Below are 23532 nucleotides of genomic sequence, written 5' to 3'. Positions count from 1 at the left end.
TCAGTTTTGTGAGACCCGAAGAACTCGGGGGATGTCCAACTGGGGGGATTCCCAACTCGGGGGATTGGCCACGCCCACAGAACCGTGCCTTACAATACGCCCATTTCTGCAACCTCCGCACGGTTTTGAATGGTGATTTTCTTCATTGTTTTTTGGGGGAGAAAAATCAATTTCAACTCTAAAAAGTTCAATTTGAATTGTTTTTTTCGGTTTTTGAGTCGTTTTCGCGGAATAAAAGTAAAATATTTCAAAAAAATCGATTTTTCGCAGTGAAACAACAATTCACACGGAAAGGCGACGCGTAAAAATCGATTATTTGCAAGGAAAGAACAATTTACACGTGAGGAGACGAAGTGAAGAACGTAGAACGAGTTCTATTTAAAAAATTCGAATAAGATAACCTGAAAAATTGTGATGAAATGTTTTTCAGAGCCGAAGGAAATTGTTCAATGAAATTATTGTACAAATTGGTTTGCAAGCTATTCATTGAACATTAAGAGCGATATTTTATTGATCATGATAATTATTTACAGATAAGGATAATATTACATTTAATGAATTACATAATTTCAACAAAAAAACAATAATTTGTCATGAAAACGGAAGAATTTGGAGGATGAGCAGCTCGGGCGGATCTGAAAAATTTAAATTAGAACTTTCATAATGACATCGCTGATATATAAATGAAAAAAGATTTTATCTGGTCTATTATCAGATTCGCTTAGTTTTTAGAGGCTTTTGGCTTAAATGAATGCAATTACAAAATTCTACACAATTCAATTGAGAAGTCTACGGTTTGGAGTCTTAACGTTCACAGAGACGTACAATCGAAAAGAACTGATCGCCCGCCACTATACAGAAATTCCGACTTCAAAAGAGCAGTGACAGCAAATTATAGCTGTTTCAACGATTTCAATGCCTCTATAAGTCCATATATGTTCGATCCGAAGATATTTCATTAATTTTTTGTTAAACTATTTCAATTTTTGTTCTTAAATCAATTTTTTCCTACTTTCTACAATTTGAGAATATAATACTCACGTGGGTGGCCTGGAGAAGCACATCCCTGTTTCATCCGTGCAATTTCCCTCGATTCGACGAAGTCTAGAAATTAAAAAAATTGATAAAATATGAGAGGGAAAGAGATTAACAAAAGGAATACACGAATTAAGGAGGGCGAATTAACAAGTCACGGTTGAAAAATACTTTTTTTTGCGAAAATGGCTGAAAAAAACGAAGAAAAACAATTCAAATTGAACTTTTTAGAGTCGAAATTGATTTTTCTCCCCCAAAAAACAATGAAGAAAATCATCATTCAAAACCGTGCGGAGGTTGCAGAAATGGGCGTATTGTAAGGCACGGTTCTGTGGGCGTGGCCAATCCCCCGAGTTGGGAATCCCCCCAGTTGGACATCCCCCGAGTTCTTCGGGTCTCAGTTTTGTTCAGTCTCTCGTTGTCTGCATGTCCGAAGTACGCAAACACGGATGTACACCGTACATTGGCGCCAATAATCATAATTATGCGCGCGTGGAACGAAGTTTGATTTCGATTTCAAATCATTTTACAAACTTTTGTTTTTATCGTTCAAAGGATTTTAAAATCGATTTTCAACGCGTTGCAACGTAATAATTATACGTAATAAGATCTTATTCTTCATAGAAACGTTATTGTTTTTATTCACGCGGCGCTCTTTTTTCAAAAAGTAAGCAATCACGAATGCTGAATTCTCAATTAAACATTTTTTAAATTGACTCTTTCCCCAGTCACTTGCCTGCAACTCATCTCCCGTTATTAATTTTCATCTCTGTGAACGCGTGAGTAACATTTTTCTGCTAAAGTGAGCGCACCGGTGTCTCGTTGTCGTTTTTATGTTTTCTATTTGCGGGAAATTTAAATGCTCTTGTCTTCATGTATTTGTTAGTTAATAATTCCGTAGAACATTTTCTTTTTCAGGCTGTGAAACTTAAAAAATGGCGTCATCCGAGGGATCCTATAGAGATCTTGAGAAAAAACTGAAAAATGGACTTACTTCAATCTCGCAGGACATTGTGGACAAGTATGGAAACCTGAAAGTGTCACTCAATGTTAACGCGACAGCCAAGCTTATTTTCGACCGACTTGAGAACCTCGAGGATATAGCTGAAATGTCTACTCGAAATCTGTCTAACTTAATTGATCAGACAGCAAAGGACAGCCCCGAAATGCTCGCAGAGATTAAATCCCAAGCTCAAAGCTGCGAAAATCTGGTGGAATTCCTGCAATCGGTAATGGTTCGAAAATAAGCATATAAAACAATTGAGTTTTCAGATGAAAAATGTCGAAGAACAATTGATAATTATGCGGAGTAAAACAACGAATCGTGTAGAATGGGGAACTGCTATTCTTGCTTGTAAAGATTTTCTCAATGACACAAACATGCTGCTTGAAGGAATTGGACGAGACGGTTTCGACATGAGTGTTCCATTGAAGCATTTTGCCGCAGAATATTCGGTTTTAAGCTACAATTGTCGTTACCAATTGTCCGCTGACTACGAAAGAGCAATGAATGTTCCAAAACTGTCAAAACAGAAATGTGGAGATCGTACAAATGTTTCTTTCTCAGTATTCAATGTTGGAAGCGTGGAAGATCAGAAAATGCTGAACGAAACTCTAAGTGCTATGAATATGATTGGACAATTACCAGAACGACTGGACGCTTGGAAAATCGTTATCTTGAACGTGTTCTGTGAAGCGATTGTTGCTAGCCGCGATGGTGTTGACGTATATATTGTGGATAATCCAACACCTGATCAGACAAGATTCTTGATAAACCAAAAACCACGTGGCAAGAAGGACAAGACTATTGATGTCGCAAAAGTTCTCGAGTGAGCGAAAACCACTTTAAAATTCTGAAATTTAATTAAATATGGTTGTTTCAGGTCAATGGAAGTGTTTTTTACGAAGTTGCACTCCGTTCTTCATTCTCACGAACTGCTGGACGCGACTGGAAAGACTTTCACGTCGATGATCGGAAGCGTTATTGAGGAACAACTGATAACTATGATACTGAAAGATGTAATTGCGATTGCAGCACCCGTCACTGAAACTGCTGACGAAGATCAGGAGATGTTCATTAATTTGTTGCAAATTGGAGAGGTCTTTGTCGAAAGAATGAAGGAGCTCGGATTCTTTTCTCAGAAAGCAAAGTTGCTGTTCACTCTTGACACGGACACAATTTTTGTGACTCGTCGTTGCTTTGCGATCGTTTCAAAAGCGAATAAATTGATAAATGAAACGTATGACAAACTGGTTACAGTTGGAGTTGATGATTCAGCCATCAAGGATATTGATTTGCTTGCAAAGGCTCATACACATGCCGAACATTTTGCTAAAGAATATGGAAAAGATCTTGGACGTCTTTGGAGCCATAATGAAGATTCGCAGTTTCCATCATTCTTCGCTTTCCAGAAATGTACAGTCAGGTAATTTTTTAAAGTGTTTATTATTTTTTTCTAAAAAATAATTTTCAGTGAATCAACTATCAACTTTGTCAATCTTCTCCGTGATAACGTGAAGGCTGCGTTTGCCTGTGAAGATGAAGGTGCTCGTGCGAAACTCGCTCTTACCGCCGAGAATATTGTTCGTCTCTACGTGATTCTCACACCAAGGAAGCATGCTGAGTTGTTCAGTTCGATCCCGAACATGGCTGCCATTTTTTACAACAACTGTCATTATATATCACACTGCATTATGACGATGTCGTTTGAGGCTAGTGGTGACAATCAGAAGACGTTATTGGAACCATTGCTCCTTGATTCTGTTATCAGATTGCGTACTGTTGCCGCTGATTGCATGGAAAAGACACTGACAAGATGCCGTCGCGAAATGACTGCTTATTTGGAGGATCATAGCATCTTTGAACACTTGCCTGCAAGTTATAAGACTACAAAGAATACATTTGCTGCTGCTGAAGAGATGTCCGAGTCGGCTGATATTCTTGTTCCGAGAGAAGAGCCAAAAATTATCAAATGTCTTGCCGCCTGCCTTCTTCATATTCGCCTTATTGCAAAAAATCTTCGTGAACCTTTGACTGAGGTGGTATACTGTAAGGTGATTGGATCACTCGTCTCGTTCCTGTTGGATTCTCTTGTGCGCCACGTTGTCACCACTTCCGATTTCCGCGAAAATGATGCTAACGTGATGGCTGACGTTTTCAAAAGACTTTTGGAAGTTGTTGCCAATATTGTCGCCTATAAGGAGCAGACAAAAGTGACCGATTTCTGTGCTCGAGAGTATTTCCGTCTTAATGAAATTGTGTTCGTTCTTGGAAACAGAATGCAGGTTGGTTTTTTTTCAAATATCGTGTAAAGTATTGTTTTGATGAAAGTGAAGTTTTGACCATGGAACTTTAGAGAAACTTTTTTAAAATAAAAAAGTTCTTCTAAAACAAGTGAAATTGCGAATATTTAAAGCAATTTATTTTCAAAAATTGGATTTTTTCAAATATTGGAAAAAGGAAAATATTAAAAGTTACCCTTTTTGAAATAGTGAAAAATCAAAAAAACACCCTTGTTTCGGACGTCGACTTTTGATGTTTTGATTTAACATAAATATGAAATTTACATGTGTTTTGTTCCGAAAGTCTAGAAATTATAAATAATTTTTATGCTAATTTTTCAGGATATCGAGCATCGATGGTTCAACGCTAAGGGTCCAATGGCAGAACATTTGAGCCGATCCGAAGTTGTTGGACTGATTAAAGCATTATTCGCCGACTCGCAACATCGTTCTGATCTTATCGCTCGTTTATAATGTGTATTAAACTAATTCATATTCTCTTCCACGCCAATACATTATTCATTTTTAATTTTTAACTGGCGTTGTGTTTCACTGTTTTACCGGTTTCCAGTATGTTTCCCCCAATGTTTTCTGAATAAAGTTAAACATCGGTGACGGTTTCCGATCAGTTCGCACTCGACACAATAGCCTTGGAATGTTGCCAACTTTTTTCAAATGCATTCCGTTGGCGCCCTCTGGAGAGTGCAGACAACAAGACGCCACTTTGAAAGGTCGGGGGCGCCCACCAGAAGGCGTATGTCATATGATGGTGGCACAGATGAAGGCGAAAGTCGAGCTTCATCACATTGAACCAGTTGTGACTTTTAATCCCGTCCGCAAGGGCCGCCCGTTTCCTTTCCCGGGCGGGCGACAATACGTTCTACTCTACTTATTTGTTTATTCTATTCTATTTCTCTCTGCAGCTTCTGCATTTATCCACCACATCGCAACAGCTTTCCTTTTTTCCGTTTTCTTCATATTCCTGAAGAAAATGAAAAGTGGTAATAAACAATTCGCGTTTTTTGAAGTGCCATGATTACTGTAGTCTTTTATATGTTTGGCTTTTGGTGGATATTAACTTACTCATTTTTTAAATGAAATTTGATACATCGCTTGATTCCTAGGTGATATTTCGAATCTTATTTCATTGGTTTTATTTGAAAATATAAATTCCTGTCTCAAAGAATAATAATCTCAAAATCTCCCTACAACTTCGGGTCCTGGCACGAACCAAACTTTTATACTACCGTATCCATGAGTTCGCAAGGGTGTTCGAAATATATGAAGTCGATATTTGGAGTTTATATTTTTCAATAAATATGTTTAAAGATTTTAACAAAAAAAATTGAAAAGTCGGTGAACGTGAAGGAAAAAGAGACACGGTTGCTGAGAATTTTTGACCGTTTCGGGACCCAGGGGTTTTCGTATCACATTTCTTGGATTGCATATTAATTTATAACAGTGTATTATTAATTTGTATTGGTAATCCTTAACTTTCAACTCAACTTTCAACTTCCACAGACGTACGAATGAGTAATAAGTTGTTTTCTAGTTCTTCTGTTTACTAGATTAATCGTTCTCTAATTTCCAGTTTTTTCAATGAAAAATGTATATTATTATTTCGAACTATTTTACCATCCCATTAATCTTTAATCAAATAGTTATCGTCTAATGGGCAAATTTACTTCACTTGAGAAAAAACCATTCCTAATACTAATTTCATGTCACCCTTGTACATCTTCTCATATTATTCTCCCTTTCTAAATCCAAATATGTCCTTTTGTGACACCCCATCACAAGAAGAAGAAACATGTATTTTTAGAGACATAGAAGTGTAAATTGCACCTGTTCATTGCCTGTTCTTTTCCCATCCCGCGCACGCGGTCAGTGGTAAAAAGTTGTAAAAGAACAGATGTGGTGCCCCTTTCTTTGCTTCAATTGCCCTGTGATGCAGCAACAAAAATATTAAAATTATATTTTATTATTATTGAAGTGATGTAGTCTAAACTTACCGTAGCATAGGAAATAGTAAAAATTGTTGAAAGTTATTTTTTATTTTCACTCAAATATCAAAAAAAAAATTCAAATTTTGTTTACTAACTACATACATAGTTTACACAAAATATCAGTTATATTTCCGCTGATTCATTCAAAAAATGCAAATATTTTTCCATTTTTCCGGTCCCGCGAAACTAATAATCTCTTGCCTTTTCTCTCTTTTTTCACTCGGTTTATTTCGGCTTTCAGACCTATTCATAGTGGGGAAATTTGTGTGGAATTGGGAAAATTCTCTGCGTCTCTTGCTCTCTTTCAGTCAGTCAGTAGAATTGTATTTGTGCCAACTGTCACATTGTGTTGTTTCTGGTGGCAGGTGTCTAGGTATACCTTTTTCCTCAATACTATGACACACCCTACACACCATGTTAGGTATTCGCTTTATTTGCGTGTGGTGGGTAGTACTAATTGACAAAAATCAATTTATCGTCTTGCATGTAATTATGTACTTGTATGAAAGGCTAATTTTTCAAGTTGTCTGTAGTACGGCTAATATTCGCAAACCTCGTAAAAAACGTTTTTTTTTTTCAGAAATTTGTCAGTGCTTCAACGTGTTTAGAAGTTGATTTGAGATAGTTTAGAAATTGCTCTAACTGCTAACATTATCTAATATCATTGTAAACTATTCAAAAAAAATGTTGGAATTTTTAATTTACAGTAATTTACAGAAAAGTGGTAATCATTCAGTTTTCATATATCGTAGTTTTGGAATTCGAAGGTGCAATAATCCTCCGAATGTTTCAAAAAAATTGCAATTTTAGAAAATTTGACAATTTACCAAAACTAACTGAAAATTTTAAAACTCCAAAGACACTTTGGAATTTTCGATTTATTTTTTTGTTCATTTCAAAACTATTTTGACATAATTCTCACTGGCGTTGATCTTTTTTTACGGAAGTTTTATTATGACAATGGATTTTCAATTAGGGCTCAGGGTGTTCCAATACTACATGCATGGGAAAACTAACTGTATTTAGAGGAAATATGTTTTTTTTGCAGTTATACATTCTGTTCATAGTTCGAAAAATCATAAACTCCATCTTTAACTTACGTGGCCTTTTGTTCTAAATTTGTTCAGTTCTCTGTATTTTCCTCCTTTGTGCTCAACATTTTTTACGTGGAATTCTGAGTTCATCTGTTATTTCTCACAGTAATCTGGTCTTCGAGCTTTTCCTCATAAAATTTGGTAAACATTGGTTATAAAAGACGCGCGTGACAGAAACAGCAGAAGCTACTCAAAATCTTCTTCTCCTTCTTTGCCTTCTTTTTTGTTTCTCTCATCTATTTTAGAATTCTCTTATCCTTTCTGTTTCTTCTTTTTCTTCAATGAATATCCCGTTATCCATTTCCATTTCAGAGAGCCAACAATGCCAAATTGCCCGCGTTGCCAGAAAGCTGTGTATTTCGGTAATATTCTATAACAACTAATTCATTAGAAAATCTTTTATTTTCAGCCGAACGAGTGACTTCAATTGGTTTCGACTGGCATCGTCCATGTCTTCGTTGTGAGAATGAAGCATGCAAGAAGACGTTGGCAGCTGGAAGTCATTCGGAGGTTTGTTTAGTTTTACGGAGCCGTGAACATATATAATTCAAAACCTATGTTGGGAAATTTTCTAGATTCCAATAATCGATCATTAACAGATTATTAAAACTTTATGGCTTATAAGTATACTTTTCAAAAAAAGTATACTTCCCAAAAAAAGAACTTTGTAGACCTAGGGACATTCCATCTATAACTTCTTTTTTGAAATATTTCTCTCAAAAGCTCATAATCTATATATTTTCAGAGAGAGGGCAAGCCATACTGTAACCGATGTTACGGAGCTTTGTTCGGACCACGTGGATACGGCCACGGTGGAACCGAGTCACACACGTTTCATCAAGGACAAACTGGACAGGTAAGAAGAGTTTTTGTTTCTACTATAAATTATTTTACTTTATAAAACTAACTTGAGTTTCTAGTAACCTTTAGTAAGGTTTATTTTCTACGTTTCAAATTCTTGGAAAACAAAATTTTGAAACGCTTTATAATATTATTACTGTTTGAAATTTCCTAAATTTATGATAGAAAACATGAAAATAGTATTCCTCTAACAATTGAATGGCTCAGTTTAATTTTTCAGTTCAAAATTCTCAACATTTTCAGGTTTAAGCCATCAACTGCTTCTCCACGTTCAATCAGTCCTCATTCTATCCGCAACAGTAGAATTCTCGTACCCACACGCCACATCGTCACCTACTACTGATTTTAATATTCGTTTTTTTGCCTCTTTTTTCGATATTTCGAAAAGAAATTGTGTCTCTACGACATTCACATTCCCCCACTCAAACAATTCGACATAATAAAGTTTATTGATAGAAATATATTACTTATATGTAAAATAACATTTTTAAATGGGTCTAAAACAGAACGAAAAATCAAGCAAATAAACTGAAAGTCTGAGTACTTTACGATGTTTATTAATACTTTCCAGCTACGGAGCTGATATCATCCATAAATATTAAAAAAAGATCTACTGATAGTAAGATTTGTTTTCAAAATAACAACGAACAAAATCCGGAAAAAATCTTTATAAGTGTGAAAATATGTAATATGTGTTCTTAATATTAGAACAAGTAAGCTGAAATTGACGTATATTACAAATCCTATTGTGGGTCTTCAAACTCAAATTCAAAGATAGACTAACATTCAGACATTAGACATAAATAATTTCAGTTCAAAGATTTTTGCTTACAGCTTTGCAATTAATAAACAACCCACAAAAGCAAAGCTTGGTCTATATTTCAAGAGCTGTTTGATTCTATTACCTCAATCAAATTGCTTCATTTTTCAAAAGTAATATGACACTTGGACGCCAATACTCTAAGGTTTTCCAAAAATGAATTCAACTTGAATCAACCGAAAATTGACAGTATTGTATTTATGGTCAACGTTTACGTTTTCAGGCAAATTATAAAATGAATCAGAAGCTTTCGAAAGAGGATCGTAAGTACCCTAAAGGATCAGAACATAGTGACAGACAACCATCTGAAAGTATTCTCATTCTCTTAGCTTTGAATACTATTCCAACAATTCCAACAAAGCTCCTAATCCAAGAGACTCATCTAATATTATAATATCACTCGCAATAATCCGCATTTTCTCAGTGTGAAAGTGAATCTTTGGATTTCTTATTTTTTCTTATTAAATTCTTTCTTGTGTAAACCCCAAAAAAATCAATTTTTTTCAGCAAAAAATGGCACGTAATCAAAGAAGATATCGTCGTGGTGGACAAGAACAGACTTGGAGAGAGAAATGGACAATTTTCAGACATAATAGAAGAAAAGCAAGTGAGTGGCTTTAGAAATTTGTTGTATTGTTATTATTCATCAGCTTTCAATTGTGATAGATTCTTTTGAAAAAAAAACAGTGCTCCACAATAAGATTGGAGTTTTCTTCCACAAAACATTAGGATCACAATTCGTACATTTTGATATCCAAAAATTATTATTTTTGTAAAATTGATAATTCAACATCGCTATTGGCCAATTTCCACAAATTGGACCTTTTCAACCAATCATGAGTTTTCCTTGCTATCTCACTTTTCAGTTTAAAAATTGAGCCTCTTATTGGTGAGACTTGCCCTTTTTGAAATAGACCAATAGCGTACCTGCTCTAAAATCGGATAATTATTGAAAATATGAAAACCCGTCTTTTTTCACTTCAGGTTGGCATGAATTAGTAGCTTACGGAATAATTTTAAACGTATTCGGTGCTGCTCTGTTACTCATAAAAGCTCAATTGGATAAAGATGTAATCAAAGCTGCAGTTGATCAAAAATTTCGAGATGCTGGAATAAAAGTGAATTCAACTGATGGATCAGATGAAGAGGAAGAAATAACAGAACCAAGTTCTGTACTATTGGTTATGATTACAATGGGTGGAAGAATGGCTAATGTTGTAGGAACTATGAAATTATATAAGGTTAGTTTTTGAAACAATTCATTTGATTTGGCATCATTGATCACATTTTTTAGTGATGATGTATGACAAATCTATCCGATTTAACACCCACTTCTAAATCTTAAACTTTTCTTTAATTCCAGGGACTTGGCAAATATTTGTCAGATCGCAAACGCAAAAAATTCCAGTCAACAACCGAACGAATTCAAAACGGGGAAGCTGAGACAGAATGTACAGAATTATTGGCGGATTGCTGTCAGATATGCTAATTAAATTATTTTCTTTTACGGGTTTCATCACTTGTTTGAATAACATTTTATAATTGGATGATAATAAATTCAATTGCTTTAGCTTTGTTTCCAGAAACCATGAGAAAACATTATTGCGCATAGAGCCAGTCTTTCAAAAAAAAAAAAAGGATTCCGAATTCTGACTAATTAATAAAGAAAAACTGTGAAATTTCGTCAGTAAAAAATACTTACAAAAATAAAAATGTTCATTTTGAATTCATAAACTACAATAATATTTCCAAATAATTTAATTTTCTTTCCAATTCCATTTCTTCTGTTCAGACAGACGCTCCGTACTGCAAAATCTTAGTGATAATCTGTTTATTGTCATCAGCAATTGCAGATCGACACGAGACAACTATTTGTCTTCCGGGTTCTCCGACTGAAAATATCAAAATTAAACTAAAATCCGATTTTCAGTCAACAAACCTCTCAGTCGTGAACAATTTTCGATAATCTTATTGAGTCGACGAAGCGATTTCACACATCGTTCTTGGTTGTTCCATCTGAAAATTTAATGATTTTCAGACAATATCATGATTCTAAAAATAAAAATAAATCTTTGATATTTACCTCAACTGAGCAGCTTGTCGAGCTGCAGCATCGTTAGCTTTGAGACGAATATAAAATTTTCTGGCATCTGGTCTGTAAATAAAAAGATTAGAAAAGGTTGAAAGTCAGGCAACACTAATACTAACATATTATCAATTGCAATTGAATCTTCAGCACGAATGATAATCTCTTTCACAGCTGCTTGTCTTTCTTGCAATTCAGCAGTTAATCTATCACGCACTTCTGTCATAGGATCAATCTGAAAATGTATTTTGTGACTCATGTTATATTGTTTTGATTAAAAAAAAACAAATAAAAGTATTTAAATACTGGAATGAACGACAGTTATAAATTTTCCAGCATTTTTCAAACCTAGCCACACTTATAAATTTAAAAATTAGTATGTTTTTATTCACAGTCAGCAAATGACCATTAATCAGTTTCGAACTATCATAATTTTGAAGTTTTCCAAAATTTGTTTTCTATGAGTTTATATTTAAATTACGGTTCAGCTATTTGTAATTAACCATTGAAAGTGTTCTAGCAATGATCAAAATTACTCAAATGGTCAATAATTTTTATTTGAAAAATTGACAGTTTACCAATACTTTTTCTGAAAACTTCGAAAAGTCTAGATATTTTTTTGAAGTGCCCAATTATAATGAATAGTACTGTTAGACTATCATAACTAGCCCACATTCCACTTTCAGGTGTTCCGTATTTATTTTCTGAAGAAAAAGACCTGGGGAAAAAAGGTAATCATGGCAATTTTCCTATTGCAAAAATATCTATAACACCGCAAAAAACCTCACCTCCTCCAAAATTTCATCAGCTTCCTTGAAGACATCTGGAAAATGTGCAACAGATTCCATATTTTGAATTTGATAAAAACTGGCATAACTCTGAACAATTGCTCCCATTGTTTCAATCTTATCATGATAGATCTTGCAAGTTTTTTCCGAGTGACTAATCTTGAACATTAGAGATTTCTCGTGTTTTGGTCGTAAACCCATAAACTTGAATTCTCCTTCTGGTTCATCAAACATTTCAACCAATGATGCATCAATTGTGAAGCTTTCCTGAACCCATTCCGACAGCTGAAAAATCAAAATTAAAATTGGAAAAAGTATATTTGGTTATCTACTGGTTTATTGGTTTTAGTTGGTCATTTTGTTTTGAAAAAAATAAACAAACAAACCTTTGCCGCTCGACTATTAATATCAAATTGAATATATGCAGTTGGCATATAGAAAAACTTGCTGTACTCTTCTCTGAGTAATGTGAAACGACAGAATTTCGGAAGAATCCTTGTATTTTCCATGACCATCAACTTATTACTGTAATTAATATTTTATTTTATTTTTGTTACAAATGAATACTCACGAATCAACTTGTCCAAGAAATACTTTTGTGTGTAAATCATTTGTTGAATCCTTATCAATAACAAGTGGAATATCAATTACACTTCGAGATTGATATTCATTTGGAGGAATCCTGCAATTGAAATAAATAAATTGAAATTAAATAAATAAAAAGTCCAATACCAAATATAAGATTCTCCTTCAAAAAGTCCCTCTGCGAATATAAGTACACCTCTTATTGGAATATTATGTGAGGCTTCGACACGAAGACTCAATAATTGTAATTCTGTGTTGACCACAAATACAACAGCTACTTCAGTATCCACAGGAATTCTGAAATCTCGATCTTTCTCAACATCTGCAAGTTGCTCCTCTTGTTCATAGTTTGATAGCTCCATCTGAAAGCAACACAGTTTTATTTTCAAGGAAATTTGTATCTTTTTATTCATGTTATCTTAAATTTCCCAAGTTAAAAAGTTAGAACATCGAATTTTAATCTATCCAGATTTCATCGTAGATGTTTTTTTTAAGTTTCAAAAAATTACATGCTAAGTACTTATGCTCATTTATGTGGATCAACGTTGCCATCAAATTTTTATTCGATTTTTTGGAGTAAATTTACACATCTCAAAAATCAGTGAATTTAAAATAAAAATAAAGATTTTCAATTTTTAAAATCTCTATTCATTTTCTTTAAATTTTTATTTTTATAATTCAGAAATAAAACAAATGTACACTACATCTTTTTTCGAAACTAACCATTAAATTATGTTTCTTCTGTCCGAATTCTCGAATAAGTTGCTGAGTTTTATCAATTGATCCATTTTGTGCTCTTTGAATTTTGAATCCTTTAACTTTTCCATCCAAACAAACTACTGTTATGAACGATTCATCTCCTTTCTTGCTTACAGAAGCTGAAGCAACATGAGATGATACAGAATCTCTTGACAATACTTCTCCATTATGAGCAAATCGTAAATCAACTTTTCCTTGTTTCCAGACAACTACCATCAGACCTTCTTCTTCAAAATTAAATATTTTCGAAACATTTGATTTTGACTTGATTCTCCATTGTCTTTCTTTTAAGACATATGTTCCAATTGTTCCATTATTCAAAGAATATGCAAAACATCCATTTGCTACATGAGCCAAACATGTTATTTCATCCGTTTCCATTAGTTCAGTTCTCATTAAATCATTTTTAAATACTCGAATTTCAAAATCAGGTGATCCAATCACAAGTTCAGTTTCTCCATCATTATCGTAATCACTTAGACACATTGTTGTAACTTGATCTCCTGTTACTGTCCAATAAGTGTTGGCACCAGTTTTATCAAATCCCCAAATACAACAATTTCCTCCACAATAGATGGCTTCATCCAGTTCACCGAGTTTTCCGTACTAAATCGATTTTTTTTTCGAGATTGAAACACCAATTTAATAAAAAACAACTCACCACAAAACAAGACACACCATCTGGAACATCATTTCGAAAAACTGTGAGATTATTGTGTACATCGTAGCAAATAACACTTGAATCAGTTCCAATAATAATACAATCATACCCATCACCAAATGGAGCTGCAGCAATACAACGGATTGTTTCGGTTATATTCAATGAAGTTTCCTTGTCTGAACATAGACATATTGAATTTTTATTTTTTATTTAATTACGAATAAAAATACCTTTAATTATAATTTTATTTGTAACAGAAACTGCCACAATTGTTTCCAATCCACGTGGTTCTAGAATTGCAGAAATAACACATCCTTCCATGATTCTTTGATCCAAAGAATACGAAAATACATTTGCAAGTTCGACATTATCATCCAACTGAGGTCCTTGATCCGATTCAGCAATCTCGATTTGCTCTTCTGGTGTTCGATCGCCGTCCATTTCAATTTAGTTTTATTAGAAATAAAGAAAATGAACAGGTTTACATCGAAACCGACTCTCGGCGTGTGCTGTGCTTACATGTTGCCATGGATACTGAAAGAGCAGAGGGAAGTAGTGAGAGCTAGGGAGACTTGGAAAGAATTGGTGAGTACAAGACTATAGAAATAGGAGAACATTGGATTCACGGACCATATATGTTTTCTTATCAGATATTAATAGAATTATCACATCTAAGAGCTTTACCGTAAAATAATATAAGACAGCTAGTACATGGGTGAGCCTATTTTGAGAAAACATTGATTTTATAAGATTTCGAACATATCTTTCTGACAAAAAACATTGCAATTTTTAAAAACGTTTTTATTGAAAAATACAAATGCGAGTTTGATAATTAAAATGCAAGACGAACTATTATTTTCAAAGAATATAATATGATTTTTAAAAGTTCAAAAATTGTACAAATTCGAATGGTTATCTCTGCAATCCTGTTGGATTTTTGAGATTCAATGAGTAATCATTTGCTGAATTTCCGAGCATTCCTGTGAAACCAGTTCCAGCCGATTTCATTGAAGGAGCCAAATATGCTCCACTACGTCCAGATCCTTCTGATTTTGTTCCCATTAACCAATATGTCATGCACAATCCTTTTCCTTTGATTGGAATTTCACCACGTTGTTCACAAATATAATCGGGATATTCTTTGAGTAAAAGGTTCTTTGCAGTTTCAGAAATTTGAGTTTTTCCGGGTTCACTGTTACTTTCCATTCTTGATGCCATATTTACAGTATCTCCAAAAAGACAATATCTTGGAGCATTGAGCCCAACAACTGCAGCTGCAACTGGTCCTGTATGGAATCCGAGACGGCATTGAACTTTTGTGTCACGTTTATGTGGAACAATAAACTCCGAGAGAAACTGAAAAAAATCCATTAATTATCATGAAAAGCTAAAGGTTTTGTTGGGTGGCTGTTCTGGTTTGATCTTCAAAAACACATTTGACAATACGCCGCTAGTCGGAAACCCAGAATTTAAATTTTCCGCATTTTCTAGAGATCAAATTTAGAGTTTTCATTGTCTAGCAACTGCCTGCTATCAAACCTTATGAACATCCAATGCAATACTCGCAATCTCATTAATATGTCTATGTCCATTTTCTTCTGGTACACCTGATACAACCATATAAGCATCTCCAATTGTTTCCACTTTATATGCATCTTTTCTTGCAATAAATTGATCAAAACCATCAAATATTCCATTGAGAACAGCAACAACTTCCAGAGGTGAAGCATTTTGACACATTTCCGTAAATCCGACAATGTCACTGAAAGTTAGAAGATGATATTTTGCATCGAAAACTATCTGATCAACCTGAAAAGCACTGTTGAACTAGTGAAGGTTTTCGGAGGAACCGGTCTTCCAAGTTTCAATTCATTTGCAACATAAGCTGGAAGCAGTTGACTCAAAAGACGATCTGCTCGTTGGTTGGCTTCTTCTAACATTCCAGTTCTTTCAGCGACCAGTTTTTCCAAATTATTAGCATATTGTTCCATCATTCTTGTCATTTGATCAACAAGAGAACCCTTTCTGAAATAATGCCCACAATCAAAAATCAGGTTTTTTAAACGAAAGCAAATTACTTTCGGTATTTTCACTATTGACGGGTTTTTGGTAAAATCAAAGAAAACCGAGATATAAGCTGTCAATTTAGCCTTTAAAGTAAAGCAAAGAAGTTCCAGTCTAATAGGAGAATACGGTATCTTGTTAGCATTTTCACAAACTTCTCGTTACCAATTTGTGATATTAGATAACGCATACTTACATATTCAAATAAGTTTCAACATTCAACTTAATTCTTCTGAGCGAAGGTCTCATTTCAGGAGTTGTATTCCAACAATCTTGAATTAAAGCCGACAAGTCCATATTCAGAACCTTATTCTGTGGAATCGTTGGCTTGACAACTTTTGAACCATCTCTTAGCCATTCAACAAGTTCTGATTGATTAGTTCCTTCTGGAAATGGAAGTGCACGGAATATAATTTCATACATCACAAGTCCAAATGCATATACATCTCCCAATTGCCGCCGAGTCTGTGTTTGTCTCATCCAATCTTGATCTACTCTTCTAACACGATTCTTTTCTCGATTTTTGAGCATTTCCGGTGATTCATAAAGAATACTTGTAGCTTGTGTTGCTTGAGATTTATCATCATCACTAGTCAAACCATCTCTTGAAATTGATTGACTCTTTTCCCATCGTTCCAAAGGATCAGCTATTCCATAATCTGTAAGCTTAATCATCCAATTTCTGTCAATAAGGCATGACCAAGGTGTAAGAGATCCATGATATCCAATCTGGGAAGCATGTAAATATTCCAATCCTGCCAGAATATCTCGGATAAAGGCTCCATGGAATTTTGTATCCAACTGAATACTTTCATTGTAAATAATATCCTGAAGTGTACCACGAGAACAGAATTTCCACACCAATAACATTTCTTCTCTCTCGTTCCAAACCATTCCCAAAAATGGATTAATGTTGTCGTGAACAGCGGCTTTCATCTGAATATGATTTCTATCATAAAAGAGATGTTTGAAATAATTTGGTAGGCCAGCTTCTTTGGGATTTTGTGAGAAATTTTTTGCCTCGAATAATTTATCCTAATTTTGTAAAGTTGTTCGAAATAAACAAAATATAAGAAAATTATGTTTTCTCGTGGGAAGACCCATAAAATAAATCAATGTTTCTTCCAGTACGTTTTCGAATAAAAAGCACCAATCCTTACCAATTGTATCAATGTTTTATCAGCTCTATTAAACACAATTGGTCTTCTTTGAACATATTTATGATAAATTGCATGAGTATTTGTTCCAACAATTGCATGATTTCTTGATCCATAATTCATATTACTCATTTTAGTACGTGTACTTCCCAATGATAACATACTCTTGAGTTGTTCTTCATCAATAAATTGCAAATCATCACGATAAATTCTGAATGGGAGTTTGTCCAATGCTCGCTTTTCCCTGAAAATTAAAATATTTTTTCACTTTTCTTTCCTATATTCATCTATACAAAATCTTTTGGGCAAAGAAAGCTGATACGGCGGCGACGATAAATAAGAGGATAAGTGCGGCTCCAATGATAATCAGTGTATAATCACATCTCTCATTTCGATATCCACAGTCTGGTTCATCCTTAATAAAATATTAATATAAATCTTTTCAGTATTTACAGATTTGAAAAGGATTTATCACGAATTATCAGAGACGCGGCAAATCTTGAGGACGTATTATAAAACTTTTTTAATAACAAAAACGTTCAAGTGACAATTGAGTAGCTCTATTAAGTATGATTATTACAGTAAAGTTAAAATAGGATATTTTCTATTAATATAAATTTCACTACATTTAGAAAGTTTATTGGTCTTCTCAACATACCAAAAGATTAGTGATGCTATCTTCTCAATAGAATCTAGCAACTTTAAGATAAAATCACATCAACTAAAAAACAAACGTACCTTTGGCATTTTCCTATCAACTGATGGCCAAAAGTCTCTCATAATATCAGTGACAACAATTTCATAACAACCAGACTTATTTGCAATACCATCACAATTATCTAACATTGTTGGTTCCATATGAACCATTGGAAGTACACTATCAGAATTTGGAGATACAAAGAAACCACGATATAGTGGAGCACGTTCAGCTCTATCATCCATTGATACTTGTCCTGAAGCTATTCCAGATGCTCCAACCATACCGACGAATTTCAATTTTCTCATATTTTGCCACATCATACGTCCATTCAAAAGATTTTCAGCTTTTCCTGTTTCATTCAAAACTTTTCTGGCAGCAATTGCATAGAGTTTTAGAGCATCAAACAAGTATAGATATCCATAAATGTTGGCCTTAAATCATACATTTTGAAGATAATTTTAAGAAACTTTTGATTTGATGATTTTTTTGAAAGAAATTAATTAATATCTTACAATATCAACATCAGCTTCTGTCAACCCAACATCCTTGATTCGTTCAATAAATGGTCCTACAATTGTATTATCAAAACTGTTAACGTCATCGATCTAAAAAAAATTATATAATTTGTAAAAACGTTTATCGAACTTACGATTATAGCATTCGCATACTGATCCTTGACTTTTTGAAGCATTGAACCATCTGCTCCAGTCCATGGAGAAGCATCTTTTCCACCATCTTGAAGCCATGGGAACACGTATCCATATTCATTTACATTCATTCCTTGTGTGTTTGCTGCTGTCAAAAACTCTCGAGACGATTCTCTTGTATTCGAGAAAAGGCAAACAACGACTGAAAGTTTTTAATCAATTTACTAAACAACTCAAAAAAAAACTCACTTCTCGCCGAATTTTTGATATCATTCAGCAAACCAGAAGCAATCATTGCTTTGGAATCAGCAAACTCATCAAACATAATCTTTTTAACAACATTAATTCCTCTTTGATGAAAAACTTCTTCAAATGAAAGAACTCTATCATATGCAAGAATTCCTGTGTTTGTAATAATTGCTACTTTATTCCAACCATAATGACGAAGCATTGCACATGTTGCCTCCGCAATTGAGTTTGTAGTTCTCAACTGAACAGCAGAAATAGATAATTTCAATATTTCGGAAACGAGATGAAAATTTATTCCTATAAAACATTTCTATCCAAAAATTAAAGATCTCGCCACGTACGAAATAATTTCAGCAGAACGCTGCGAAGTGTGCTATTTTTAGAAGTTCAGTAACCCATTTTTAGCTGATGCATTATTTTCCAGAAAAATCGGAGAGCATTGCAAAATAACTGGGGTATGGCTTACTGTACTACGAAGCTCAAAGCTTTCGTGCTGCCTCAATATGCATTGTTCATAGTGAATTTTGAATTTCTTTAAATTTACTATATAAAATGATCAAATATAAATAATTTCCAGCTTCTTACAAAATTTTGGGTGTGGTCGCGGCGAGATCCAATCAGAAAAACAGCGTGTGCCTTTTAACGGAAGTGTCAAACTGTTACCAAATTGCGATTATAAATCTAACAGATATTCCAACTTTTGAACGATCATCCAAGAAATTGAAAAAAAAATAATATTTGTGAATTTTAGAAATTATAAAGGCCTAGAAATCATATTTTTTGGCATATTTTTTAGGTCAAAACATTTTAAAATTTAGCTTAACATTTTTCCAAATTATTGTATTTTCTTACAGAAATTCTTGCAAGTGTTGGATATGCATTCTTATCTGCCAAATTATTAGATGCAGCCATATAACCAATTATTGGAATATTCCAAAATGCAGCCATTCTTGCAACTGCATCCATTTCAGCATTACAGTAGGGTCCAATGAATGCTTTAACTTTCTGAAGGTGATACATATCAGCTGCCACAGCAACTCCTTCGTATGATTCTCCACATCCAGTTTGCGATATTATTCTTAAAAATATACACATTTTTTTGTTGTTTTTATTTTATATTCTATTTGGTTAGTTAGTATTCTAGGGAATGAAAAAAGTACAAAAAAAATTATTTCAAATAGCCTTCAAATCGAGTTCAGAAAAACATACTCGACATCAAGATCATCATCCAATATTCCTTCAGCTTGCAATGCTTTATGTGAAACTTCCAATATCTTAACATCATTTCTCAATGCTCCAATTGCTCCAATATGTCCAATTGTCAAACGAATTCTTCCTTTCGAATCATATAAACCAGCAGTCGAATTTGAAAGAAATAGCGGATTTGTGTTGGGAGAAACACCTTTTGATGTTGTAATCTCATTATCCTCAGTTCCATTATTGGCAAGAATACGTTCAGTTTCTTGGCACGCTGCCAAATAAATCAAAACATTGAAAGTCAAAAGAAGAAATGCCTTCTTTGTTCGCATTTTGATGTGGAAAAGGTAGAATCGAAAATCCTTTTACAGCTTCTCACGATAGTTACCGTGGATCGAATATGAGTTGATAAAAATGTACGAAATGAAACCCGTTGCGTCTCTTCATGAGCCATCTGTATCAGCTCATCCGGATATTCTTACGGTAGTCATAAATCTTTTAAGCTTCTCAACTTCAGATATAACTCTGTTTTCTTTATATCAATTTACTCTAATGGAAAATATAACAAGGATTACTCATCGTTATGTATTTTTTGAAAACTCCATTGTCGATTTACGAGAACTCTATTCACACGTTTATGGTACAATGAAATAAAATACACAGACTGGACCTAGAAGCCGAGACACAACAAAATAATAAAAAACATCATTCAGACAATGCAAGTTTTTTTTGCGAATTTTTAATTGTAACTATTTAATCTCCTCATTTGAACTACCGTGGTTTTGTCTCAAAACTCCGCCCATTTTGCTACACCTCGATTTTTCTCCAATTTTAAATTTTCAAGTGAAGTGTCTATTACAATATTCCCTTAACGTCTAATGTACAAAAAATTTTAACGATTCAAAACAAAGAGTTTGCGTCGAAATTGATAAAAACCACGATGCGGCACGGAAAATTAGGCGGAGTTTGAGGCAAAAGCGCGGTAGTTCGAATAGGCAGATATTGGAAACATTTAGAAACTTAAGTTTAAGCTTGCCAAAAATTAGCTATCTTCTTTTTTTTTCAATTAGTATAAGCTAACTAATAAGTTGTTTTGAGAAATTATGCAGAGCTTCCCCGTTAAAAATTGGCTTCCCTTTCAGTTATTTTGAAACCCAAATTAATTCAACTGATCAGAACAACAATAGAAAAAGATTACACTGATTGCAATACAATACCCTTGTTGAACCAAAATTCTTGATCGCATGTCACACTTTTCTTATTGATTAGACAGATGAAAGTCGTATTTCTGGTATTTTTTATAATCATTGAGATTATCCCTTTGGATGGTCTCACCCGTAATGAACATTTGCAATTTCTTCAGCTTCAAAATGCTGCCTATAATATGTATATCAGAACGTTTGCTGAAAGGAAGCAAAAACTCAATGTATTTAAAAGCTGGTATGCAGCGACAACTGTTAGTTTTTTGTTTCAGCAAGTTTCTTCAGAATATAAGTTTGGTATTTTCAGCAATTTCCACCGTTAAAAAACGAGTTTTTCGAAAATGACACAGTTGTCGGTGAAAGCCAGCCGAATTCTGCACCAGTTAGCATGAGTCTTGTGTATTCAAAGCCTCGGACTGTAGACGATGATATCGGAATGCCTCTCAACCAACCAATTTTCACAAAAGACAAAACAAACTTCTACAACTACGGAAAGTTGTACCAAAATTACTGGCAAAATGGAAAATAACAATTTTTCTTTCGATTTTTACGAAATTTCATTTTATCTATAGCTTATTAAATGAATAAATATAGAAATTTCTCAATTCGTTATTGTATTTCTTTCAAACTAACGTTGAAAAGCCGGGGAAGCTGTGCGCCTCTCCTCTAAATCAAAGGCGCAGTCAATTTCAAAGGCAACGGGTCTCACCACGCTCTCTCCTCCCCCATTGCAACTGCCTGCTGATTTCCATTTTTCCCCTAAATTTTCCCCTTTTTTTGTCGTTTTGAAGGAAAATTCACGCAATTGTTTAAAAAACTTATCAGGAATATTTAAAATATAAAATTGCTGTTATTTGAATCTAGAATTCTGTTTTTACAATGTTTAAACAATTAATTTTCGGTCAAATACTTTTTTTTTGTTTTCTTGCTTCAACTATCTGAATTTCTCGTAATTTTGCAGCTTGAGGTACACATTTCAATATGGCCGATAGAGGAGGCTTCCAATCTGGATTCGGAGGACGCGGAGGTGGCCGCGGAGGTGCTCGCCCAGCCGGAGATCGTCCAGCTGGACGTGGAGGACGTGGTGGCCGCGGAGGACGTGGTGGACGCGGAGGAAGGTAGTTATTTTATTCTTAAACCTTCAGATTTTGAATATTTAAATTTCAGAGCCGGACGCGGAGGAGAGAAGGAGACCGAATGGACTCCAGTCACCAAGCTCGGAAGACTCGTCAAGGAGAAGAAGATCACAACCCTCGAGGAGATCTACCTCAACTCCCTTCCAATCAAGGAGTTCGAGATAATCGACGCCCTTTGCTCCAACCTTAAAGACGAGGTCCTCAAGATCTCCCCAGTCCAGAAGCAGACCACGTAAGTAGTTTATTTTTTTAGTTTTATTATGGGGTTATAATTTCCAGTGCCGGACAACGTACCCGCTTCAAGGCTTTCGTTGCTATCGGAGATCACGCCGGACACGTCGGACTTGGAGTCAAGTGCTCCAAAGAAGTTGCTACCGCCATCCGCGGAGCTATCGTTGCTGCCAAGCTCGCCGTTGTCCCAGTCCGCAGAGGATACTGGGGTAACAAGATCGGACTCCCACATACCGTTCCATGCAAGGTCACTGGAAAGTGCGCCTCCGTAATGGTTAGACTCATCCCAGCCCCACGTGGTACCGGAATCGTGTCAGCTCCAGTTCCAAAGAAGCTCCTTCACATGGCAGGAATCGAGGATTGCTACACCGCCGCTAAGGGATCCACCGCCACTCTTGGAAACTTCGCCAAGGCTACCTATGCTGCCCTCCAAAGAACCTACTCCTACCTTACCCCAGACCTCTGGAAGGAGGAGGCCCTCGAGAAGTCGCCATACCAGCGTCATCACGAGTACCTTGCCCGCAATTAAATTGTGGAAATATTTCCTTTTGTTAAAATAAATCTGTTAATGTGGATCATTTTATATAATAATGAGCACTTATGTTTTAACACTTTTGGAAATGAACTGTCAATTTTTATGCTTTATTGTATTGAAGAAAAATTCAGATGAATCTTGTCAATGTCCTGCTATGTCAGTCAGAAGTTTGAATTTAATTTTCCCTTTCCGTAGTGTATTTCTGATTTCGAAAATTTCAAGGATGAACAAATTTTCTTCACCTAAAAGGGAAACTAATCAGGTTCTCAGAAAAAGCCAAAGTTTTGACCTCGTATGCACCGAATTCGGTATATTTCTGCCAACAGTTGGGTTTAGTCGGCAATTTGCCTCAATTGTAAATTGACCTGACTTTGATATATCACTCGGCATTGCATTGGCCGAGTTGTCAAACGTTTTCATGCGCATCATTCTCTTTC

At 34.7% G+C, this 23532-nt stretch overlaps 8 protein-coding genes and 4 non-coding genes across 13 annotated transcripts; 8 read left to right on the top strand and 4 right to left on the bottom strand.

The window, feature by feature from the left end:
• Nucleotides 1–374: 374 nt before the first annotated feature.
• F20D12.10 lies at nucleotides 375–534 on the top strand. Its single transcript, NR_101933.1, has one exon. It is a non-coding gene; the product is annotated as a small nucleolar RNA F20D12.10 (small nucleolar RNA).
• On the bottom strand, nucleotides 494–1106 carry F20D12.12 (uncharacterized protein). The gene is made up of 2 exons (NM_001307240.3): nucleotides 1042–1106; nucleotides 494–635 (listed from the first exon to the last, which is right to left on the bottom strand). Exons 1-2 carry the CDS (start codon nucleotides 1073–1075, stop codon nucleotides 592–594), a joined length of 78 nt encoding a protein of 25 aa, NP_001294169.1. The 5' UTR covers nucleotides 1076–1106; the 3' UTR covers nucleotides 494–591.
• Nucleotides 1107–1953: 847 nt separating this feature from the next.
• czw-1 (Centromere/kinetochore protein zw10 homolog) lies at nucleotides 1954–4926 on the top strand. Its single transcript, NM_068926.7, has 5 exons — nucleotides 1954–2264; nucleotides 2308–2864; nucleotides 2919–3461; nucleotides 3510–4320; nucleotides 4660–4926. The coding sequence occupies exons 1-5, from the start codon at nucleotides 1971–1973 to the stop codon at nucleotides 4789–4791; spliced, it is 2337 nt and encodes a 778-aa protein (NP_501327.1). The 5' UTR covers nucleotides 1954–1970; the 3' UTR covers nucleotides 4792–4926.
• A 2555-nt stretch (nucleotides 4927–7481) lies between these two features.
• Nucleotides 7482–8734, top strand: exc-9 (Cysteine-rich protein 1). Its single transcript, NM_068925.7, has 5 exons — nucleotides 7482–7558; nucleotides 7730–7779; nucleotides 7827–7927; nucleotides 8163–8273; nucleotides 8522–8734. The coding sequence occupies exons 2-5, from the start codon at nucleotides 7740–7742 to the stop codon at nucleotides 8525–8527; spliced, it is 258 nt and encodes an 85-aa protein (NP_501326.2). The 5' UTR covers nucleotides 7482–7558; nucleotides 7730–7739; the 3' UTR covers nucleotides 8528–8734.
• On the top strand, nucleotides 8462–8482 carry 21ur-11636. The gene has a single exon (NR_056258.1).
• An 877-nt stretch (nucleotides 8735–9611) lies between the features above and the next one.
• Nucleotides 9612–10587, top strand: F20D12.7 (Ion_trans domain-containing protein; the record flags this gene model as incomplete). Its single annotated transcript, NM_171390.1, has 3 exons — nucleotides 9612–9705; nucleotides 10083–10339; nucleotides 10462–10587. 3 exons carry the CDS (start codon nucleotides 9612–9614, stop codon nucleotides 10585–10587), a joined length of 477 nt encoding a protein of 158 aa, NP_741455.1.
• A 64-nt stretch (nucleotides 10588–10651) lies between these two features.
• Nucleotides 10652–10672, top strand: 21ur-15510. The gene has a single exon (NR_056257.1).
• A 124-nt stretch (nucleotides 10673–10796) lies between these two features.
• bbs-2 (BBSome complex member bbs-2) lies at nucleotides 10797–14513 on the bottom strand. Its single transcript, NM_068924.3, has 11 exons — nucleotides 14208–14513; nucleotides 13978–14153; nucleotides 13281–13922; nucleotides 12705–12919; nucleotides 12544–12654; nucleotides 12359–12497; nucleotides 11973–12257; nucleotides 11307–11419; nucleotides 11182–11253; nucleotides 11038–11114; nucleotides 10797–10990 (listed from the first exon to the last, which is right to left on the bottom strand). Exons 1-11 carry the CDS (start codon nucleotides 14416–14418, stop codon nucleotides 10887–10889), a joined length of 2145 nt encoding a protein of 714 aa, NP_501325.2. The 5' UTR covers nucleotides 14419–14513; the 3' UTR covers nucleotides 10797–10886.
• A 250-nt stretch (nucleotides 14514–14763) lies between these two features.
• gcy-8 (Receptor-type guanylate cyclase gcy-8) lies at nucleotides 14764–20394 on the bottom strand. The gene is made up of 12 exons (NM_068923.7): nucleotides 20004–20394; nucleotides 19647–19872; nucleotides 18795–19035; nucleotides 18548–18747; nucleotides 18411–18503; nucleotides 17937–18329; nucleotides 17492–17613; nucleotides 17202–17442; nucleotides 16238–16977; nucleotides 15787–16002; nucleotides 15517–15739; nucleotides 14764–15333 (listed from the first exon to the last, which is right to left on the bottom strand). Exons 1-12 carry the CDS (start codon nucleotides 20321–20323, stop codon nucleotides 14890–14892), a joined length of 3459 nt encoding a protein of 1152 aa, NP_501324.2. The 5' UTR covers nucleotides 20324–20394; the 3' UTR covers nucleotides 14764–14889.
• An 833-nt stretch (nucleotides 20395–21227) lies between these two features.
• On the top strand, nucleotides 21228–21798 carry C49H3.12 (Neuropeptide-Like Protein; the record flags this gene model as incomplete). Of its 2 annotated transcripts, NM_068922.2 has the most annotated exons (2): nucleotides 21228–21447; nucleotides 21501–21798. In NM_068922.2, 2 exons carry the CDS (start codon nucleotides 21265–21267, stop codon nucleotides 21720–21722), a joined length of 405 nt encoding a protein of 134 aa, NP_501323.1. The 2 variants fall into 2 exon arrangements, with proteins under 2 accessions (NP_501323.1, NP_001368438.1); NM_001380348.1 differs by lacking the exon at nucleotides 21228–21447 and having other exon boundaries at nucleotides 21582–21722.
• On the bottom strand, nucleotides 21732–21945 carry C49H3.15. Its single transcript, NR_056256.1, has one exon. It is a non-coding gene; the product is annotated as an Unclassified non-coding RNA C49H3.15 (non-coding RNA).
• Nucleotides 21946–22154: 209 nt separating this feature from the next.
• On the top strand, nucleotides 22155–23248 carry rps-2 (Small ribosomal subunit protein uS5). The gene is made up of 3 exons (NM_068921.6): nucleotides 22155–22311; nucleotides 22361–22561; nucleotides 22609–23248. The coding sequence occupies exons 1-3, from the start codon at nucleotides 22175–22177 to the stop codon at nucleotides 23087–23089; spliced, it is 819 nt and encodes a 272-aa protein (NP_501322.1). The 5' UTR covers nucleotides 22155–22174; the 3' UTR covers nucleotides 23090–23248.
• The last annotated feature ends 284 nt before the right edge of the window (nucleotides 23249–23532 follow it).

This window comes from Caenorhabditis elegans, chromosome IV (assembly GCF_000002985.6).
Source record: "Caenorhabditis elegans chromosome IV".
NCBI lineage: Eukaryota > Metazoa > Nematoda > Chromadorea > Rhabditida > Rhabditidae > Caenorhabditis > Caenorhabditis elegans.
Note: the sequence above shows the minus strand (reverse complement) of the source record. Positions and strands in the feature narration are given on the sequence as shown.

Bases quoted from the DNA above. Each gene is read 5' to 3' on its own strand.
- F20D12.12 (NM_001307240.3), bottom strand. From the start codon at position 1,075: ATGAAACAGGGATGTGCTTCTCCAGGCCACCCAC. The intron at 636-1,041 runs GTGAGTATTATA...TAAATTTTTCAG, and splicing joins TGCTTCTCCAGGCCACCCAC to ATCCGCCCGAGCTGCTCATC.
- czw-1 (NM_068926.7), top strand. From the start codon at position 1,971: ATGGCGTCATCCGAGGGATCCTATAGAGATCTTGAGAAAAAACTGAAA. The intron at 2,265-2,307 runs GTAATGGTTCGA...TTGAGTTTTCAG, and splicing joins TGGTGGAATTCCTGCAATCG to ATGAAAAATGTCGAAGAACA. The intron at 2,865-2,918 runs GTGAGCGAAAAC...TGGTTGTTTCAG, and splicing joins GATGTCGCAAAAGTTCTCGA to GTCAATGGAAGTGTTTTTTA.
- exc-9 (NM_068925.7), top strand. From the start codon at position 7,740: ATGCCAAATTGCCCGCGTTGCCAGAAAGCTGTGTATTTCG. The intron at 7,780-7,826 runs GTAATATTCTAT...TTTTATTTTCAG, and splicing joins CCAGAAAGCTGTGTATTTCG to CCGAACGAGTGACTTCAATT. The intron at 7,928-8,162 runs GTTTGTTTAGTT...ATATATTTTCAG, and splicing joins CAGCTGGAAGTCATTCGGAG to AGAGAGGGCAAGCCATACTG.
- bbs-2 (NM_068924.3), bottom strand. From the start codon at position 14,418: ATGGACGGCGATCGAACACCAGAAGAGCAAATCGAGATTGCTGAATCG. The intron at 12,920-13,280 runs GTTAGTTTCGAA...TGTTGCTTTCAG, and splicing joins AGAAGAAACATAATTTAATG to ATGGAGCTATCAAACTATGA. The intron at 10,991-11,037 runs GTTTGTTGACTG...TGATATTTTCAG, and splicing joins AAATTGTTCACGACTGAGAG to TCGGAGAACCCGGAAGACAA.
- gcy-8 (NM_068923.7), bottom strand. From the start codon at position 20,323: ATGCGAACAAAGAAGGCATTTCTTCTTTTGACTTTCAATGTTTTGATT. The intron at 17,614-17,936 runs GTACGTTTGTTT...TATTTTATTAAG, and splicing joins TTGATAGGAAAATGCCAAAG to GATGAACCAGACTGTGGATA. The intron at 16,978-17,201 runs GTAAGGATTGGT...AATCATATTCAG, and splicing joins ATAAAACATTGATACAATTG to ATGAAAGCCGCTGTTCACGA.
- rps-2 (NM_068921.6), top strand. From the start codon at position 22,175: ATGGCCGATAGAGGAGGCTTCCAATCTGGATTCGGAGGACGCGGAGGT. The intron at 22,312-22,360 runs GTAGTTATTTTA...TTTAAATTTCAG, and splicing joins CGTGGTGGACGCGGAGGAAG to AGCCGGACGCGGAGGAGAGA. The intron at 22,562-22,608 runs GTAAGTAGTTTA...TATAATTTCCAG, and splicing joins CCAGTCCAGAAGCAGACCAC to TGCCGGACAACGTACCCGCT.